This window comes from Hemitrygon akajei, chromosome 3, assembly GCF_048418815.1.
Source record: "Hemitrygon akajei chromosome 3, sHemAka1.3, whole genome shotgun sequence".
NCBI lineage: Eukaryota > Metazoa > Chordata > Chondrichthyes > Myliobatiformes > Dasyatidae > Hemitrygon > Hemitrygon akajei.
The window spans coordinates 145429492-145452020 of record NC_133126.1 but is presented as its reverse complement, the minus strand read 5'-3'; the positions used below and the strand labels follow the sequence as shown (position 1 = coordinate 145452020).

Below are 22529 nucleotides of genomic sequence, written 5' to 3'. Positions count from 1 at the left end.
GGCTCCTTTCTTTACATTTCCGTATGGATTATATTGTGCACAAATCAAACAATTCTTGACATAGTGTTCCACATCCTCCTTCATCCTAGGCCACCAACACACCTCCTTGATTTTTTCCAAGGTTCTTTCAGCTCCCAGGTGTCCCCATAAATCATGGTACCAGTGGATCATCTGATTTCTTCCTAACTCTGGAACCACAAAGTTTCCTTCATATAGGACTACTCCATCTTTAACATGTATACCCTTGTATTCTTCATACATTTCTGACCTTACTCCTATTATTTTTTAAATTCTTTATCCTTCTTCTGCTCCTCAGATAAATCCATAACCTTAATCTGTTGTTCCTTCTGCCTTCCCATCTCTCCAATCTGTGGTTGCCATTCCTGCCCATTTAAAGCACCTTGCTTTGCTAACTCATCAGCTTTCTTATTCCCCTTAGGGGACAATTTAGAGTGAGCTTTCACCTTTACAGCTCCGTATTCTTTCCCCTTTGCTTCTTCAAATATATATTGCAGCAGAGCAGCAGATGGAAGGGGCTTTCTGTCAGCTGAAACAAACCCTCTTGCTTCCCACAGAGGCAAATGTTCTGTAAGGCTGTTACAAACATACATACTATCAGAGTGTATGACCGATCCAGGTGGAAAATATTCTGGGTGGCTAACCACGTATGCTACAGCTGCCAATTCTGCTGCTTGTGCGCTCATGGTTTTGGGTAGCTTTAAAGCTATACTATACCTTTCCTGTCCCTGTTCATCCTCTACGTAAATGCCACACCCAGTTCTCCTCTCACCAACCTGTGAGGAGCCATCCACAAAAATTTTTAAATAGGTTTTTCCCTTCTCCTTTGTGTCTTTGGTCTCAAGCATTATTTTATCTGATTTGTCTCTACCCCCCTCCTGTTTGTTTTGATACAAATGGTCCCTTGAAATCATTTGCTATCAGAACCTGACACTCATGTTCACCACCTTGGTACACCAGGTTGTCAGCTAACACAGTGGTGGCACTTACTCGTTTTCCTGTTATATTTCTCCCTTGCAACAGCAATGTCCACCTGGCAATCCTGTTTTGGCTTACTGAGCCATCTTTAATCCTTCCATCTAACAGTAATTGTATGGGGGTATGTTCTGTCAATATTGTAAGTGGATTAAGTCCCACTATGTAGTTGGAATGTTGTACTGCCCAGAAAACCGCTAACAAGTGTTTTTCACATACAGTATACCCCTGTTCTACTGGTGACAGCATGCGTGATGCATATGCTACTGGTCTGAACTTCCCATGTGTCTCCTGTAATAGCACTGCTGAGAGGGTGGTATCAGTCATAGCCACCTCCAATGAGAATGGTTCATTCGGATTTGGGGTTTTCAAAGCAGGCGCCATGGCCAGTGCTTGCTTCAGGTCTGTGATAGCCTGGGTGTGTTCTGATTTCCATTCCCATGCCACATTCTTTTTCAGTAATTCCATTAGAGGAGCTGCCTTAGTGGAAAATCCATCAATATGATCCCTACAGTGGCCTATTAGCCCCAGAAAGGACCTCAGCCCTTTCACATCTTGAGGAATAGGCAGTTTCATAACCGACTCTACTCTTCGTTTATCAATTTCTCTTTTCCCGGTGTCAAGGTCATTCCCAAATAACGACCTTCTTGTTTCATCACCTGTGCTTTTTTAGGATTTACCTTTAGTCCCAATGCATGCAATAATTGCAACAGTTCTGTCAATGGCTAATAATGTTCCTGCTTAGTTTCCGTCTGCAGGAGTAAATCATCTACATATCGGACCAAGCACTCAGGCTTTCAGAACCTCTTTAAGCCTTCCTTTAAATGCTGGTGAAATATAGATGGGGAATTATGGAACCCCTGTGGTAGGGCAGTCCATGTATATTGCTGTCCCTGAAAGGTAAATGCAAACTTGTACTGACACTCTCTTTCTAATGGGATAGACCAAAGTCCATTGTTTATATCTAAAACTGTAAACCATTGCGCTTTTTCATTCTGTTTGACTACTGTTTCTGGGTTAGTTGCTACAGTTGGGGCTGTTAAAGGGGTTACTTTATTCAGTGCTCGATAGTCTATTGTCAGTCTCCAACTACCATCTGGTTTCCTCACTGGCCACATGGGTGAGTTATTAGTTGATGCTACGGGCCTCAGTACCCCTTGTTGTACCAAACTCCGTATTACCTTACCCACATCTTCCTCAGCTTTCTTTGGAAATCCATATTGCTTCTGTGGTTTGGGGTCTGGACCTTGTATGCACACACTGCCAGCCATCTTTCCACAGTCATGCTTGTACCGTGCAAATGCCCCTAAGTTTTGTGTAATGATTTGCTGTACCATGTGATCATTGCTAATCTCCTCTGGTTTTATCCACATTTCCCCCATGGTGCAGATTCTATCCTGATATTCACCTACTGGAATTTGTCTGTGACGTGTATCATTCATACTGGTTGGCATTCGCCAAATCATACAGTTAACTGGATCAAAACAAAGTCCCGCTTTGGCCATGTAATCACTCCCCAGTATATGTTCCTGCTCCCGGGGTAATTCAACTAGCACTATGGAATGTTCTAATGCTATGTCTCCTATTCTAACTTCTAAGGGTGCATTCACATGTCTCACTTGTGACTGACCTGTAAATCCACTGAAGATCATTTTACCTTGTATTTCCCAGTTTGCGTTAGTTACGTTAGTGGTGTTGACGGTGGTTCGGGATCCTCCAGTGTCCCATAAAAAGGTAACAGGGCGGCCTCTGACCCAACCATTTACTAGAAGTCTTCCAGTGTCGTCCCACCTTGTGTCGCACACCCATGTTAGTGAGGCCTGACACCATCATTGAAGCTCGGGGAACAATCCCCCAGATGGCGATGTCTCCACCACATTGTTTTGTGGGCTTGTTCTGTCTGGCCCCTCCAAGGTCACACCTCCTTGCCCTAGTCTCCCACTTCTCAGGTTTGGACATTCTCTCTTGATGTGTCCCTCTTGACCACAATTATAGCATTTAAACACTCCACCTCCAAGTCTCCCTGTTCTCAACACTGTTTCATTTCCTCTGGTTCTCCTAGTCACTTGATAGTGTGGTGGGGTGATATTTGGAGTGGGTCCCCTACCCTCATTTGTCCAGGCAGTTGCCTTACCTCCAACAGACGGCAATTTCCCATTAGCGGGTTTATTTGGCCTTTGTGTCTCCTTTTCCCATGCTCTACTCATTTTCCTCAGTAACCATGCCTCATTATGTGTAGGGTCAGTGGGGTCAAACATTTCTAATACCTTTTTAGATTCATCGGTAGAGTGAGCCACCAATGTCCTTAACCATCTATTTAAGGACTCTGGTCCTAAATGGTCTCAATCTACTGTTGTTCCATATACTCCTTGGAACACCGTCCATAAACGGGACGCAAACGCCATGGGATGTTCACCTCTCCTCTGGTAACATTTGGCTAGCGCCTCTACAGGATCGTCTCTGTTAATACCCATAACCGTCAATATTGCCGTCTTTAATTCCTCACTTGTGCCCCCACCTTGTTGTTGTATATTTGGCAAAGCCGAGTGTATATTTGGATGTAAACACATTATAATCAATTTCCTTTCCTCGGCGTCATCTAGACCGTGTATTATTCTCTGATGATTAGTGGCTTGAAACAGTTCCCGAGGATCATCTCCGAACCCACAAATTCCGATATCTTTGGCAATATCTCTGAGCTGCTGTATTCCAAACGGAGTAGTGTATGTTATATTCTGATTTTGATTTCCTGCCCCAGCTCCCCGCTCTCGAATAGTAACTACGGGGGCTAGTGGTGCCGTTGGCACCGGCGATTCCTTAGTATTGTATGCAGGCGGGGGATCCTCAGGAAAAAGCGCTTCATTATCAAGACCATATCTAGTCGCATCATCGGCTAAACCGTTCCAATCTATATCTACATATTCACTCTCTTCCCCTCTTTCAGATCCAAAAGCGCGTATTATTCCCCTCTGTGCAGGAAGTTGGTCCTGAAGCTTTTGTATCTGTTTTAAACACTTTGTATGGTCACTAGTATTACTTCTCTTTTCAGAAACTGATTTCTGTATCACATTTATAGCTGTTTTTAAATCACTGCACTGTTTCTTTAATTCTCCTGCTTGGTTCTTGGCTAAATTAGCTTCCTTTTCCAGTTTACTCTGTTCTTTAACTAGTTTCTCGCATTTCAGCTGAAACTGATTCATATGCACCAAATCCATACTCTTTGTCCCTGTAAATCTGTAAAGTTTCCCTTGAGGATTTGTAACTCCTTTCTGAGCATTTTGTTTTCGTTTTCTAACTCCTCTCGGATTCTTTTGTTTTCATCTGCTAACTTATCTCAGCGTCAGCTTTTTGCCGATTTCCTATTAATTCCTCAATGAGGCAGGCAACTGCTACTGGCTTCAGTAGTCGCTTAAATTCCTTGTCCGACAATTTCCCTCGGGCAATTCTAAACAACACTTCGCCGCCTTTACCGCTGGTGTGTCCAGCACACTTCCCGTATTGTGGCCATTTCCCCAATACTTACTTCTGGAGGAATTCCCTCCAATCAAAACTATCCAAGTCCTTCGGACTTGCAGATTTCCCTAAATTCTTCATCCTGGGTCACTACCAACCAGTTACCCTGCCATTTCTAAAGGGATTGAACAGGCTAGATGCAGAAAGATTGTTTCTGATGTTCGGGAAGTCCAGAACGAGGTGTGGTGAACTACATATACCTGTCTGGACACGCCCCCACCCCCCCCCCCCGCTGACTGCTCCTGTGGCTCCTCCCACAGACCCCGGTATAAAGGCGATTGGAGACACAGACCCTTCTTCAGTCTCCAGGATGTTGTGTGATGGTCACTTGCCGCTTGTGCTTTCTTCCAGCCAATAAAAGCCTACCTTAACCCACGTCTCAGAGTTATTGATGGTGCATCAAGGGGAAGCCTTTTAGGACCGAGATAAGGAAAAACTTCTTCACACAGAGAGTGGTGAATCTGTGGAATTCTCTGCCACAGGAAACAGTTGAGGCCGGTTCATTGGCTATATTTAAAAGGAAGTTAGATATGGCCCTTGTGGCTAAAGGGATCGGGGTGTATGGAGAGAAAGCAGGTACAGGGTTCTGAGTTGGATGATCAGCCATGATCATACTGAATGGCGGTGCAGGCTCGAAGGGCCAAATGGCCTACTCCTGCACCTATTTTCTATGTTTCTATGTTTCTAATGTTCCTTTATATTCTAGAAGTGAAGCAAAAGCCTATCTTAACAGAACCATTCTCTGTAAAATCTGTTGAACAGATTGTTATTCATTGTTTAATTTTATTGCTTGCTTTATCAGAACACTAAGTTCAATACAATCCTTTATAATTCCATCTATATGCTGTGAAAATATTAAACATAATGTGTTTAACGTTTGCTTCAGGCTGTAGATCAGAGGAGGAATTTTCCACTGCTGGTAACAGCTCCACAAGATTATCGAAACGATTCTAAGAAAATGGTGAATTATTTATATTTGGCTTCACTGAAGTATTTCATCCAAGATTTGACAACTTGCCCTTTCACTTTGAGGGAAGAACTTTACACAGGTCACAGATCACCTTTGCCCACAATGCTGTTGGGTAAGAAGTTTCAAAACTTACACCCGATGACAGTGAAGAAACAAACAAAATGGATGGGGGTCTGTTCCCCTCTGCCTTTTGCCCTTGTGATTATTTGTGATGGAGTTTGCAAGTTTGGGAGGTGCTTGTAAGAAGAGCCCAGGAGAACAATTGCGTTTTGTAGATAGTACAAAATACAGCAACGGTACTCTGGTGAAGGAGGAAATGCATGCTCAAGGTGGGGGTTGGAATGCCCACCAGGTGGTTGCATTGTCCTGGGTTGGTGCACTTTGAGCTGTCAAGAAGTGAGTCACTTCTTGCTGGATGTCCAGCTTGCATATTGCTTCTATAATCACAATATGCATGTGGCTGGTCCGAGTGAGTTTCCGTCAATGTTAATCCCTGCTCCAGGAGCACAGGGTATTGATGGTAGGAGAGTCAGTGACTGTAGAACCATTGAGTGTGAAAAGGTTAGCTGCTTAATTTTTCATCTGTTTGAGGTGGTTACTGCCCATCACTTCTGTGCCATGAATGTTACTTGTCATTTGGCCCATTTAGACATGAACTGTTCATTTGCTGGAGAGTTGAAAGTGTAATTGAACATTGTGTTGCGTTGATGTAGCATGTGAAGAAAATCAGACCCAGGACCCTGCCTTGGTGAATTCTTGACACTGTGAAGATTGACCTTCAGCATTCACAAACATCCTCGTTTTTGTGAGGAATGACTGTTAGGCCACGTTCAGTCAAATGCAGCCGTGATGCCAAGGGCTGTCATTCCAGTTCACATCAGTTCTTAGTCCATGTTGAAATTAAGGCAGTCTGGAACGGAGTGTTCCTAGCAATACAGAGACTAGACATTGGTGAATAGGTTATTTATGAATAAATCGGACTTGATAGCACTGTCAAGCATACCTTTTAACACTTTGTTTCTGATTGAGGTATTATTAAGATTCGGCAGTAATTAGCCGGGTTGAATTTATCCTGCTTTTTGTGATCTGAACTGGGCAATCCTCCATAGAGTTGGAGAATTGCCAACTACACTGACACTGCTTGGCTAGATGCACGGCTGCTTCTGGTGCGTGAATCTTCTGTAGCACAACCCAAAATGTTTTCTGGTCCCTCGGCCTTTACAGCGTCAAGTGCTGTCGGCCATTTCATCATGTGTGGAATGAACTGAATTGAATTGGCTGAAGAACAGCTCCTGTGACAGTGAGGAAAGGATTCCTTCACTCTGCACTTCTGCTTGAACAGGACTGAATGCACTCATGTATTCACCATGCTGAGCATGGTGATGTCCTTAGAGCTTCCCTCTACTATTGTCACCATCTTTCATGACTAGATGTGGCAAAATAGCACAGCTTGAAGCGAGGTACAGCATGGGAATAAATGCTTCAGCCCACCATATCAATTCGTACCTATTCATACCAAATAGCATACAGCCCGCGGACTTTTATGCTAAGGTGAGAGTACGTGCCTTCATCATACCCTTGGATAGTGCTTTCTAGATTTTAACTGCCTTCTTAAGTGAAACATTTCTTCCTCAAATTCTCTCTAAATTTCCTAATCACTTTGGTCTTAAAACTATACCATCTGGTTATAGGCATATAGGCATCCCTATGAAAGAGAAATGTATATGTATACAACCCATAATTTTATTTGTCTTAGCACCAATCCCCCCTAACAAGAATCCTCCACTCCAAATACAGCCTGTCCAATCTCTTCTGATTGCTGAAATGTTCAATACCAAGCAATATGAATGTCTTCTGCACAGTCTCAGTGGAATCTCATCCATCCCATAGTAAGGCAACCAGCACTCTACCTGTGCCTAATTAATGCTTTATATTGTTGTATGATAACATCCCTGTTCTTACACTTTAATGACCAGCTAATGAAGGCAAGTACTCTGCATAGTAAACACAAGAAAGTCTGCAGATGCTGGAAGTTCAAAATAACAAACACAAAATGTTGGAGGAACTCAGCAGGTCAGGCAGCATCTATGGAAATGAATAAATAGTCAATGTTTCTGGCTGTAGAATTACTCAATATCTTATCTGCAGGGGAGATGATCTAACAGAAGAAAGTCACAGTGGTGGTGATAGGGTTTTGCTAGTCAGGGGAACGGACAGGAAGTTTTGTGTGGCAAGAACAAGATTCCCAAATTATATGTTGCCTCCCGGGTGCCACGGTCTGGGATATCTTGGACTGAGTCCTCAGCAATCTTAAGTGGGAGGGTGAACAGCTAGAAGTCATGGTCCATGTAAGTACCATGGGTAGGATGAGGGATGAGGTTCTGCATAGGGAGTTAGATGTTAAGTTAAAGGGCAGGAATTGAGATCTCAGGATTGCTACCATGCCATATGCTAGTGGGGCCAGAACTAGGAAGATCACACAGTTTAATATGTGGCTGCGGAGTTGGTATAGGAAGGAGGGCAAAAGATTTTTGGATCATTGTGCTCTCTTCTAGGGAAGGTGGGACATGTACAGAAGAGACAGTTTGCACCTGAACTGGAGGGGGACTAATATCCTAGAGGGAAGGTTTGTTAATGCTGCACTGTGGGGTTTAAACTAGAGTGCTAGAAATGCTGAAGAGGTTGTGGAGGTAGATGTTGGTAAGACCTCTGTTAAAGTTAGGAAGCAAAATGTTGAGCATGGTGCGACTAGTGTCCTGAGCTGCCGATATTTCAATGCAAGAAGTATCGTAGGAAATAGTGGATAATAGTGCTGAAGACGAGGTAGCTGATTTACAAACAGAGGCAATGTGTAGTGAAGAGAGGCTGTTGATGGGGCAAAATTGCAGCCAACAGTTGGACAAAATCGAAAAGGGTGAATACAAGACTGAAGGTTTATATTTGAATGCACGGAGTATACGGAATAAGGTTGAGGAATTCATAGCACGGTTACAGATTGGGAAGTATGATTTTGTAGGCATCACTGAATCATGGCTGAAAGATTATAGCAGGGAGCTTAATGTTCAAGGATGCACATTGTATCAAAAGGATAGACAGGAAGGCAGGGGAGTGGCATGGCTCTGTTGGTAAAAAATGAAATTATATCATTAGAAAGAGATTACATAGGATTAGAAGGTGTTGAATTGTTGTGGATAGAGCTGAGGAACTGCCAGGATAAAAAATTCCTGATGGGAGTTGCATACAGACTCCCAAATAGTTGTACGGACGTGGTCTACAAGTTACAATGGGAGATAGAAAGTGTATGCCAAAAGGGCAATGTTACAATAGTCATGGGGGATTTCAATATGTAGGTAGACTGAGAAAATCAGGTTGGAGCTGGATTTCAGGAGGGGGAACATCTAGAGTGTCTGCAGGATGGATTTTTAGAGCAACTCGTGGTTGAGCCCACTAGGGATCAGCTATTCTGGATTGGGTGTTGTGCAATGAACTAGAATTGATAAAAGAGCTTAGGGTACACTTAGGGGCAAGTGATCATTATATGATCAAATTCAACCTGAAATTTGAAAAGGAGAAGCTAAAATCAGAGGTATCATTATTACAGTGGACTAAAGGGAACTACACAAGCATGGAAGAGGAGTTGGCCAGAACTGATTGGAAAAGAACACTAGCAGAGATGACAGCAGAGCAGCAATGGCTGGAATTTCTGGAAGCAATTTGGAAGGCACAGGATATACACATCCCAAAAAGGAAGAAGTATTCTAAAGGCAAGATGACACAACCATGGCTAACAAGAGAAGTCAAAGAAAACATAAAAGCTGGGACATGTAATAGAGCAAAAATTAGTGGGAAGTTACAGGATTGGAAACCTTTTAAAAACCAACAGAAAGCAACTAGAAAGGTCATTAAGAAGGAATACAAAAGTAAGCTAGCCAATAATAGTATAGAGGATACCGGACCATTGGAAGATGATGCTGGAGAGGTAGTAATGGGGGACAATGAAATGGCGGACAAACTGAATAAGTATTTTGTGTCAGTCTTCACTGTGGAAGACACTAGCAGTATGGTGAAAGTTCCAGGTGTCAGGGTCAAGAAGTGTATAATGTTACCATTACTAGGGAGAAGAGTCTTGGGAAACTGAAAGGTCAGAAGGTAGATAAGTCACATGGACCAATTGGTAGAGACCCCATTGTTCTGAAAGAGGTGGCTGAAAAAGATTGTGGAGGCATTAGTAATGACCTTTCAAGAATCAGTTGATTCTGGCATGGTTCTCGAGGGATGGAAAATTGCAAATGTCACTCCACTCTTCAAGAAGGGAGAGAGGCAGAAGAAAGGAAATTATAGGCCAGTTAGTCTGACCTCACTGATTAGGAAGATGTTGGAGTATTGTGAGCAGTTCTGGGACCCTTATTTTAGAAAGGATGTGCTAAAACTGGAGAGGGTTCAAAGGAGATTTATGAAATGGTTCCTGAATTGAATAGCTTGTCATATGAAAAGCGTTTGATGGCTGTGGGCCTGTATTCAGTAGAATTCAGAAGAATGAGGGGTGACTTTATTGAAACGTATTGAATGGTGAAAGGCCTTGATAGAGTAGATGTGGAGAGAATGTTTCCTCTGATGGTAGAGTCTAAGACCAGAGGACACAGCTTCAGAATAGAGGAGCGTCCTTTTAGAATGGAGATGAAAAGGAATTTCTTTAGCCAGAGAGTGGTGAATCTGTGGAATTCTTGTGCACAGGCAGCTGTGGAGGTCAAGTCTTTATGTATGTTTAAGGCAGAGGTTAGTAGATTGTTGACTGGTCAAGGCATGAAGGGATATGGGGAAGAGGCAGGAGATTGGGGCGGAGAGGAATATTGGATCAGCCATGATGAAATGGTGGAGCACACTTGATAGGCCAAATGGTCTAATTTTGCTCCTATATTTTAGGGTCTTATGGTCTACATAACCTCTTGCCTTTTGAACTCGATACCTCAACTAATAAAAGCAAGCATTGCATAAGCCTTCTTAACCACCTGGTCAACCTGTGTAGCCACTTTCATGGAGCTATGAACTTAGACCCCAAGATCTCTCTGCACAGCAGCACTGAGGGTCTTAATAGTGGAGTCTAAAACTAGATTGCATAGGTTTACAGTGAGAGAGGAAAGATTTTAAAGACACCTGAAGGGCAAACTTTTCCACACAGAGGGTGGTGGATATATCTTATGTGCTGCCTCAGAGAGTGTTAGAGGCAGGTACATTCAAAAGTAGATTGGACAGTCACAACTAGGAAGCATAGTCAAGGTATGATTGTGAAATGAGAAACTCTTCGAATTCTAAGGATGATGATCATCACAGAGTAGAGAAAATTCTGCCTCATTATTACTTAAGCAAAAAAGTAATTTAAGGATTGGTTTTAATAGACAGCTGTAGTCGCACACAAAGTGCTACGAAAGGAACACATGGAGGCAGAGAGAGCTGAACTTGGAATGACTTTACTGTTTCAAACTCACGCGCTTAAATCTCCCTTCCCATGGGTCCCTGCGACCAGCAGGGCGGACGTGACGTCAGACCGTCCCCGGAAGGTCCGCCCCGAGCGGGCCGCGAGTCTGCCTGCGGCTCCCGATGGCGGTTCGAGTCCCGTGTGTGCAGACCGCTACACCACCACCCCCCCAGAAACGTCCATCAGGGGAGTGGAGCCCCCAGTCTGTGTGGCTTGCCTGGGTGGCCGGCCTCGCCGGTGTGGTGCGGGTACCCTCACTGGTTGCTCACTGTCCAAGTGCGCCGGTTTGAGGCGGTCCACTGTAAAAGTCTCTTCCCGGCCACCCACCTCCACGACACACGTGGTTCCGTTGTGCCGGATCACCTTGCAGGGTCTCTCGTACGGCCGCTGTAGAGGTGACCTGTGCATGCCCCTGCGAATAAAAACATACTCACAGTCTCAGAGGTCTTTAGAGGTGAAGGATGGTGTGGGACCATGCTTGGAGGTCAGGACCGGTGCCAGGGTCCCTACCTTGTCCCGCAGCCTCGTTAGCACCGCTGTTGGGGTTTCATCCAAACCTCGGGCCTCTGGTACGAATTCGCCCGGGATCGTCAGTGGGGGCGTCGTAGACCAATTCCGCCGAGGAGGTGCCCAGGTCCTCCTTGGGGGCTGTGCGGATGCCCAGTAGGACCCAGGGAAGCTTGTCTGGCCAGCTGGGGCCCCTGAGGCGTGCCATCAGGGCCAACTTGAGATGCCGGTGGAATCGCTCTACCAGACCGTTGGACTGGGGATGGTACGCTGTGGTGTGATGCAGCTGGGTGCCCAGGAGCTGTGCCAGTGCTGTCCACAAACCAGACGTGAACCGTGCCCCTCTGTCGGAGGTGATGTCCATTGGGAGGCCGAACCTGGCGATCCAGTTTGCAATGAGCGTCGTGGCGCAGGACTCAGTGGACGGGTCTGCGAGCGGTACGGCTTCCGGCCGTCTGGTGAACCTGTCTACCATGGTAAAGATATACCTGGCACCCCGGGAGACTGGCAGGGGGTCGACAATGTCCACGTGGATGTGTTGGAACCTCATTTGCGTTTGGCAGTCTGGCAGTGTACGTAGGTCCTGGCCCAGTGTCCGACCTGTTTGAGCAAACCGTGCCAGCCGAATCTGTCCGCTACCAGCTTGATGGACGCCCGGATGGACGGGTGGGCCAGGTCGTGCAGCGTGTCAAACACCCGGCGCCTCCATGCTGCTGGAACCACGGGTCGGGGTTTGCCGGTAGACACGTCGCACGGGAGTCGATCCGCTGCCCGGCTGATGGAGACGTCCTCCAACTGGAGCCCGAAACAACAATGCGTTAAGCCGGGATCTCAGTGTCCGGCCGTTGTGCTTCTGCCAGTGCTGCGTAGTCTATTCCTGAGGGCGATATGCCTACTGAGTGGAGGCAGGGGCGAGACAGTGCGTCGGCGACGACGTTGTTCTTCCCTGCGATGTGGCGGACGTTCGTGGTGAATTCTGAAATAAAGGACAGGTGCCTCTGCTGCTGAGCCAACCATGGGTCCGATACCTTGGCCAGTGCAAAGGTGAGTGGCTTGTGGTCCGTATACACAGTGAACTCCCTTCCCTCGAGGAAGTACCGGAAATGCCGGACAGCCAGGTAGAGCGCTAGCAACTCTCTGTCGAAAGCGCTGTACTTCACCTCTGGTGGCCGTAGGTGCTGGCTGAAGAAAGCGAGTGGTCGCCACTGGTCCTCAACGAGCTGCTCCAGGACTCCGCCAACTGCCGTGTCGGAAGCATCGACTGGGAGTGCCGTGGGTACATCGACTCTCGGGTGCACTAGGCGGGCCGCCTTCGCCAGCGCCTCCTTGGCCTGCTCAAACGCCTCCGTAGACTCCACATCCCATGCCACTTATTTGGCCTCGCCGGCCATCAGGCGGAACAAGGGTCTCACGACGCGGGCCGCCGCTGGCAGGAACCGATGACAAAAGTTGACCATCCCTACGAACTCCTGCAGGCCCTTGACCGTGCTGGGCTTGGGGAACTGGTGGATGGCCTAGACCTTGTCCGGTAGGGGAACTGCGCCATGTTGGTTGACTCTGTGGCCCAAGAAGTCAATCTCTGTCAGCCCGAACTGGCACTTCGCCGGATTGATTGTCAGTCTGTGGTCACTCAGGCTTTGGCAGAGCTGGTGCAAATGTACCATGTGCTCTTGGTGTGAACTGCTGACCACCAGGATATCATCCAAGTAAATGAAAACAAATTCCAGGCCATGTCCCACCGCTGCATTCTTGAGACCGAAAGGCATCCTCAGGAATTCGAACAAGCCAAACAGGGTGATGAGGGCTGTCTTGGGCACATCATCGGGATGCACTGGGATCTGATGTTATCCCCTAGCCAGGTCGATTTTGGAGAAGATGGTCGCTCCGTGCAGGTTCACTGTGAAGTCCTGAATGTGGGGTACCAGGAATCTGTCGGCGGTTGTGGCGTCGTTGAGCTTTCTGTAGTCTCCGCAGGGCCTCCATCCTCCTGCGGACTTGGGCATCATGTGCAGCGGGGATGCCCATGGGCTGTCTGAGCAGCATACGATTCCCATCTCTTCCATCTTACGGAACTCCTCCTTGGTGAGGTGGAGCTTGTCGGGTGGGAGCCTGCGAGCTCGGGCATGCATTGGCGGTCCTTCCGTGGGGATGTGGTGCTGCACGCCGTGCTTGGGGTCGGCCGTGGAAAACTGCAAGGTGACTATGGAGGGGAATTCCACCAACACCCTGGCGAATTCGTTACCCGAGAGGGTCACGGAATCCAGGTGGAGGGCCGGTAGCTTGACTTCTCCGAGCTGGAAAGTCTGGAACGTCTCGGCGTGGACCAAACGCCGGCCTTTCAAGTCGACCAGGAGGCAGTTGGCTCATAGGAAGTCTGCTCCTAGTGGTGGCTGTGACACCGCTGCCAACGTGAAACGGCTGGACCTGAAATGCAGTGCGATAGTTCGCAGGCCGTACGTCCAAATACTGGTGCCATTTGCGGCAGTGAGTTCGGGGCCTGGGACTGCGTTACGAGTGTCCATGTTCGAGGGGTGGAGTACGCTGACTTCGGCCCCGGTGTCTACCAGGAAGCGCCACCCGGAGTGTCGGTCACAGAGGTACAGGAGGCTGTCTCGGTGGCTAGCTGTCATAGCCATTAGCAACGGCTGGCCCCAGCGCTTCCCGGAAAAGCACTTGGTGGACGGCAGCGGCGTGCGCCTGAGCCCCATCTTTGGTGATAGAAACACCATTGTTCTGAACTTTCATCCTTCTCCCCCGTGGGTCTCGACGGCTTTGGTTGCGGGGCCTGGGCTTTGGGGCACGTGATTGTGGCTAGGCCAATGGAGGTTGCTTCACGTTGCTTGCTCTGCCAAAGGACGTCTGCTTTAGCCATGACCCCACATGGGTCGCTGAAATCCTCACTCATGAGGAGGAGGCAAATATCCTCTGGCATTTGCTCGAGGAACAACTGTTCAAATAAAAGGCACGGCTTATGGCCGTCCATGAGCACTAGCACATCATTCATGAGCTCGGATGGCGTGCGGTTGCCCAGGCCATCCATGTGTAGGAGCCGCGCGGCCCATTCGCGGCGGGAGAGTCCGAAGGTACGGATCAGGAGCGCCTTAAGCTTAGTGTACCTGTCCTCCATTGGTGGCTGGCATAGGGAGTCGATGATCCGGCCTGTCGCCTCCTGGTCGAGTGCATTGACCCCGTAGCGTCAGCTGTAATGTCTCTGATATTGAACTGGGCCTCAGCCTGCTCAAACCAAATGTGGGGCTGAGTGTCCCAGAAAGTCGGAAGTTTCAGAGCGACCGTGCTGTGCGAATTGCTCAGATTCATGGCTGGTTGCAGAGTCACTGGTTCCAGATGCCGTCTGGAACGTCAGGGTCACCAATGTAGTCGCGCGCAAAGCGCTACGAAAGGAACACACGGAGGCAGAGAGAGCTGAACTCGGAATGACTTTACTGATTCAAACTCGCGCGCTTAAATCTCCCCTCCCAAGGGTCCCTGCGACCAGCGGGGTGGACGTGACATCGGACTGTCCCCGGAAGGTCCGCCCCGAGCGGGCCACGCGTTTGCCTGCAGCTCCCGATGGTGGTTCAAGTCCCGTGTGTGTGGACCACCACACTGCTTACATTAATAAAATAAATGAATCATACTTATAAAATTTCTTTCACATTATTAGGACATGTCAAAGTGCTTCACCATGAACGAATTATATTTGAAGTGCAAATTACTGCTATCATGTGGGCAAACAATGTCCAGTTCTTGCACAGCAAAGCTCTTCAAACCAATTAATTGTTGTTGCTCGAGGAAGACAACCTGCTCTGGTACTGAAGGGGGAGCTAACTGATACCAAAATTCAGAGAGACCTGGCTGAACGGTCAGTCCTCCTTAATCATAGCTGAAACTAGAGCAACATTGAGGAAGTATGTTGGCTCAGAAAGTTAAAATGTACAATCTGGCTAAGAGGAGCTGAGAAGCACCACGGGGCAGGACAAATTTATGAGAACAGTTTGGCCTCCAAACAGCGGTGTTAACGTTAAGAGCTGCTTTTGAATAGGAAACTAGAGATTCGTGTAATAAATGTTCTATAGTTATAATGGGGGACTTTCATCTAGATGTAGACTGGTCAAACCAAATAAGCAATAATACCTCAGGGGTGTGTATGGGATGCTTTTTAATACCATAGAGTGGGGAATCCACAACCATATTAATAAAATACTGTGTTGAAAGCATTAGTGGGACTGAAATCCCCCTGTCCTGATAATGTGCATCCCTAAATAGTAACAGGCTAGCCATGAAAGTAATGGGTGCATTGGTTTCATTTTCTGATAGTCTATGGGTTTTGAAATAGTTCCTATAAATTAAAGGGTGGAAAATCACCTCATCTAGAGAGAGAGTTTCTCAAGGTAAAGTACTAAAGAACTAAGAGGGAAAGTAACAAGACTTTTGAAGGAAAGGAGAGAGTTGGCAGTCGGTTATATTGCCATAGGTTTTTATTGAGTGTTGCCAGAGCTGTATGAAGAAGAGATCGAGAGTGACATAGAGAAGGCCAGGACTGGAGATTATACATGCTAAAAGAGGTTCAGATGGAGCAAAATCAAGGTGGGATTACTAGATAAAGATTTTGTCAGTGGTTCTTTGAAGGATAGGAAGCCAGTAAGATTTGGCATGGAGAGTGAACTCATATTGGTCCTTTTAATATCACATTTGGTTATAATCAGTTTTTTAATTGTTTACAGGTACAACATGTCTGGTTGCATTGCTATCAGACAAAGAGCTAACCGTTGCAAACGTTGGGGATTCTCGTGGTGTGTTGTGTGATAAAGACGGAAATGCTGTTCCTCTTTCACATGACCACAAACCTTATCAGTTGAAGGAAAGAAAGAGGATAAAACGAGCAGGTAATGTGGTGAAAAAAGCAAAAGTTCATATATATGTTATGTTTCTAAGAAACCTAAAAAATTCAATGTTAAATATTCATCTACTCTTGTTGTCCTTGATAATTTTAGTGGTGAGCAAAAACTATTGTTAAACCACCCCCCCCCCCCCACCCCAGCTTTTCATTCTGGTTTTTCCCTCCTTCCTTTCCAGTCATGTAAAGGGTCTTGGCACAAAGCGTGGACTGTTCATTTCCTTTATTTTTGCTTCCTGACTTGCTGAGTTCCTCCAGCATTTTGTGTGGCCTTTCACAGACTAAGCTGTTCTGATCTGAGAAGGTGAAAAATAAACATTTGGTAATAACTTTTAAAAAGGGGCATTGGTTAGATATTTAGGGGGGAAATGAAGAGGTACAGGGAAAGAGCAATGCAATTTGACTAAATAGTTCACTCTTGGAGCTTATATATCTATGATGGGAAAATGGTGTCTTTGGTCACACTGTAGAAGTATCACCTATAAAATTCCTACATGTGAGCAATCCATGAGCATGAAAATTGCAGATATGAACAAGTAGCCAAAGGCTGGTTAATGTGAGGTTTCTTTTAACACACAACCTAATTGCGGTCCATAATATTGCATAGACATTATGGAACGACATAGTTTTGGATGCATGCTAATATGACACCATATTCCAGTTAGGTGGTTCCCCAGCACATAGCTATATTTACAATGGCGCCATAGTGAGATTGACAAGATTATTAATTCAAGTTGTAATTTATTTTATTATAGGTGGATTCATAAGTTTCAATGGTTCATGGAGGGTCCAAGGAATCTTGGCTATGTCTCGCTCCCTAGGAGATTACCCTCTTAAGAATCTCAATGTTGTAATATCCGACCCTGACATCCTCTCCTTTGACCTGGATAAACTGCAGCCACAATTCATGATCCTAGCGTCGGATGGCCTCTGGGATGCTTTCAGCAATGAAGAAGCAGTGAGATTCATTAAAGAGCGCCTTGATGAGCCTCACTTTGGTGCAAAGAGTATTGTTCTGCAGTCTTTCTACAGAGGGTGTCCTGACAACATAACTGTAATGGTGGTGAAATTCAGGAACAACAGCAAGATTGAAGACCAATGAATGACACTGATCACATGAGGACAAGTTCTTAACATAATGCTGTGCAAATTTTAGCAATGTGTGTGATAGTAATAGTAATGGTTATGATATTCACATTTGAATGGTCAATGCTAGACGGCTTGTAGAAGTGGACAAACCACGTAGCTGCACATTCATTTTAACCAGTTGAGGTCAAAAGCCACCCTTTTTAATCTATGATCATTTTCAAATCTCTTATAATATTTCTAATATAAATAATACAATATACCGTGCAAAATTTATGCTACAATGCTAAACTAATTGTGATCAACTGTTTTATAAAGAATAATCAACTTAAGCAATAAAGCAAAACTCAATTAACATTCAGGAACCCTGTTACTGATCCAATGACTTATGCAATCGGTAGAACAACTACTGAACAACTATGGAATAAAAAGCTGAATAAAAATCATCTTGACAGAAAGGGGATTCTTTTAACATACTAAAAGAGTAAATCTATTGTAGCTCCATAGTTATTTTACAATAGCAGCATAAATTTGTAGCACATAAAGTTTAGGAAATAAGCATGTGACAAATATTTAGTTGATATATTTGCCCTTCTTGTTAGCTCTCTCCTGCCATACACCAAAAGCTAAAGACTTCTTTTTCTAGATAAGATGGTATGGATGTACAACTTAAAAGCTCTATATAACCTTTCTTATCACTGATCTATGAGCAGCTAACAAAGCTCGGTTGCTGCACAGTAAGAGGGTGTGCACACATTTTTTTCCAGCCAATCTTTTGGTTATATCGGGCTCCCAGATGCTATGCTTCAGAAGCCACAGGGATCATGCTGACTTGAAGTCAACGTAGACAAGATCTGGAGAAGGGCTTGCAGTAAATCGGATACTATTCGAAGATAGAATTTGCTACCATGCAGTATGTACCCTGGTTCAATTTACACCATAAATATTTTAAGTGGCACTCCCTATTGTATTCTGCATGCCTGGTCTTCTATGCTGCAACCAGTTTCATAAAGTTACTTACTTCTCTGGATAACTCAAGCATATTTCGCAACCTTGTTTGTAATTGACATGGTTTGATGAAATATCAAGACCTTTCAATATGGTTGTGCAAACAAGTTTGCTGATTGAGTGGTCAGTGAAAGGCTTCGCAATTCCTCTTGTTAGCACATAAACTATACTCCAGGTAAACCCTTCCCCATGTCATAATTGTATTTTTATGACAACAAACTCTTCCCAGCATTGTAGATGGAGCTCTCAGCTTTGTGAAGGACACCACTTCACAGTCCATTTGTAGACAATTACAACAGAGATTCAGACTTAGATGATCTGTTTTTCTATTGAGGCTAATGGGATCCTCTAATTTGCATCAAATCTTACAGATCATTCATGTTGTGACTAAATACTTAGCAAAGCCCAAGGGACAACCCCCTGGAAAGGATTTGCATTCCACATGTGTCAAATGCTGTACTCCAAAGATTGAAAATCTGAACTAAACATGCAAAATGCTGACAAAACTCAAGTTAGGAAGAGAGCATCAAAGAGAAATATAGTGTTCACAATTCTGACCAATAGCTTTTCAATACAGTGAACAAAATAATTCTAAATAAAAAAATGTTTTCAGTTACATTGAAGGAGGGGAAGGTCAGAGAGAACACTGGGCAAGGTCTGTGATAAGGTGAATGCCATAACAGATTGAATTACTTAAACAATAATGGTGCTACCTAAATGAAAGTGTGTCTGGAGGAGGTAAAGTGACCAATAAACTACCCGGAGAATGGAAATGACAGGTCACTGAAAATTCAAGGTCATCCTTACAGATTGAATGGAGATGCTCTCCAATCTGATGTCACCTCCACATATGTCCTCCCCTCCCCAAATGTTAAGTCTCCATCTCTGTGCTTCTCTTCCACCTCCACAGTACCCAGACTCTTCTCACAGCACTTCCCATTACACAACTTGAACACCTTTCCTTTTCCCTTCTCCCTTCTCATAATCCAGGGACCAAAGGACAAAACACTTTTTTACAGTGGTGTATTCAAACTTACTGGACAATTGTCTTGGAGAACACCTCTGTTCAGCCCACAAGAGTGACCCAGAGCTTTCTATTGCCTGTATCATTAACTCTTGATCCCACTCTGACTTTGTCGTCTTTGGTTTACTGTAATATACCATCAAATTTCAATACATTCTCATGGATAAGCACCTCTTCTTCTGACCTGGTACAGTACAAACTTTTTGACCTAATATTGAATTCAACAGTTACAGCTTTTCACCATTCTAGTCTTGTATCTTCTATTTCCAGTACTTTTTTTCCCTCCACTTCCTCCTATAATGATGTTTCAAACTTCATTCATCTTCTCCAGGTGTAACTTACCACTCCCTTTAAATCAGCAACATTTATAATGATGACTCTACATGGTCACTAACAATTGCCCTTTTGTTCTTACTGCCTCTCCTACTTTTCCGTGCAACTTAAAACTTGTTTCATTTTTAACACTTCCCTGTTTAAAGACTGTCGAGCTGAAATGTTGGTTCCTTTTTCCCCTCTGCATAGGCTGCCTGGACCCACTGAGCATTTCTAACATTTTCTGTTTTTCTGTCAAATATAGTACTATATTAAAGAATCCTTCAGATACTAAACAAGTTCGATTTGATAATTTGAACTTCACTCAAAGATATTTAAAATGCAAAAAGCAAGTGAAATTAAATCACAGATTTTATCACAGTACTATACCCATTATTTCATTGTTTTAAATGTTACATAGACTCCTCATTGTTGCATATGAACCATGTACATTTGGCAAAAGAGACAAGTTGCACCTAGAGTTAATTTTCATGAAGTGCACCTATGTTATTAAGTGTTCTACTGATTCATAATAATGAGGGGTGCACTGTTCGTTATCATCTCAAGACACCATGGTCTGTTAGTTATATAAGCTTATGTTTATAGACCCAATGACAAAAGAGAAGCTATGTAAAGTAATCAAGATTGGAAGTGTATGATCTGGAAACAACACCAAATTATTACATTTAAAAAATCACAAAATTGTATGAAATTTTACAGTGGTGTCATAAAATAATCTCCTGGTTTATTTTTAAAGTATTCGTAATTGATATTTAATGTAACCAAAGACAGAACTCTAAAAAGAATGGATAGCAAGTAGATCTGGCCAGCTTTGCCCATAGACTTTGATTAATGAAAGTAAAACTTTGAGTGTAAGATGCAGCAATGCGGTGTCCTTGGTGCACTACTGCCCAGATTAGATCAATTTGCAGGTGTGATTTGCAAACTTTCATATATAACCGGTTGATAATTCTTAAATTAACAGACTTTCATCTTACAAATCAGAACTCCTCTAAAATATAAAAAGTTTTGCTAATTAAGAAAACCTTCTAAATAGCATTCCTTCCCTGATAAAGAGATGTGAGAAAGTAGATACGATTAAAAAGCAGGAAGAAATTCCGTTGTCCATTATCTCTGACCATTCTTACAAGTTTCAGAAGTGCTTGCAAAATCATTAACAGAGTAAGCTTAATTTATTGCAGACTTAATCATAGTGAAAATGCCACATCTTGTGCCCCCGAATACTATCGCAAACATGACTACTTCACCAAGGCTCAGATTAGGTTTAAGTGAGGATCATGAATAAAGGCCATGAATTTCCTCTTGTCCAAAGCCAGGGACATTTTCCTAAATCCGGGAATGAAATAAACTGCAAGACTAACCTGAGCCACCAATATCTGTAAGGCATGTTTGCACAGCTATCTGTTTGATCCCTCCAGCATAAATTATATTTAGTAAAGTTATGAGGATTGTTGAAAACCCCAGTGGCCTTCACAAGAGAGTCAAAACTCAGGTGTGTTGTGTTATGGCCATGCATTCTGACCCGCCTGCTTTTTCTTTCAGTACTCCTCCCTGGAAATGCATCAGCAGTAAATATCTAAGCTGTTTTTCTGCGCTGTTTCTCATTGTTTCTGAGCCAACAGTATTTAGTTAACAACCCATTCTGTGCATTTCTGAATGATATGATGGAAGTTGTGCTTTCCATGAACTGATGCCATATTGTGTCGATAAATATAAAGGACATGAGGATGAGGCAAGTTTTAAAATAGCTATAATGAATTGCAATTTTCCTAATTTATTTAACTGTGAAATATGATGCCAGCATAACACTTTTTAAAAGTTGTTTTAATTCAAAACACTTCATAATCTTATAAATTAGCTCAATGTAGGAAAGGAAAAACTACTTCATAAAGCAAACATGTTCAGTGTCAACTAAAATACATCAGTGTAATTCCATGAAATAATAATATCCAAACTCTGGACAGGCACAGTTCAGGTCTTCATTTATTTCCACTGATGATTTTTTAAAATTTCCTATTTTATTCACCGTTCAATACTTATTTGTACAGTATTTACTAACTCCAGCAATGGGGCTTAGGGCAAATTTGGTTAAGGCGTACAACAATTCACGTTTTAGGTTCTGAAGACCTGCATGGCTCTACATTTGTCTCCAGGAGACAGCACACTGAAATGAATCCGACTAGGTGTTTTGGATGTAAATAAACCATACTGTCTTAGTTACATAATGGGCATCAAGGTATCATGCTTTGTATGCCAAAAAATGTACAGTTCATAATTCCAGGACATTAATTATACTACTAAAGCTAGTGGCTAAATAGAACTGGTTAAATAAGTATGTATATACACTAACTATATGTAAATCACTGTGATGATCAGCATCAGAAAGTGTCAAACTACTGAAAATGTGGGCAAGCAGCTGTGTTGTGTAAACAATAAAATAAAAAATATGAATTTGTAGATGTGAGCTGAATGAATTTTGATTTCATAGAAAATAAATTGGAGCCAAAAATTGAGTAATACAATCATTGTAATTTGGTCTGCACGTTAATTGCCAAAATTCCCATCACTTTGCACAATCCATGGGTTTACTTTCCACTCCCCAATGGATAACAGGACATTTCATGAAAATGAGAAAATCTGCAGATGCTGGAAATCCAAAGCAACACACACAAAATGCTGGAGGAACACAGCAGGTCAGGCAGTATTTATGGAAAAGAGTAAA

General features: G+C 44.0%; 1 protein-coding gene across 1 annotated transcript in view; it reads left to right on the top strand.

Annotated features, from left to right (window-relative positions):
- ppm1lb (protein phosphatase, Mg2+/Mn2+ dependent, 1Lb) overlaps positions 1 to 22264 on the top strand; it is a 143350-nt gene extending 121086 nt beyond the window's left edge. Inside the window, exons 3-4 of the mRNA XM_073041005.1 lie at positions 16184 to 16345; positions 17112 to 22264. Of these exons, the coding sequence (XP_072897106.1) occupies positions 16184 to 16345; positions 17112 to 17458 (509 nt within the window). The 3' untranslated portion in view covers positions 17459 to 22264. The remainder of the gene's footprint in view (positions 1 to 16183; positions 16346 to 17111) is intronic.
- Positions 22265 to 22529: the final 265 nt, after the last annotated feature.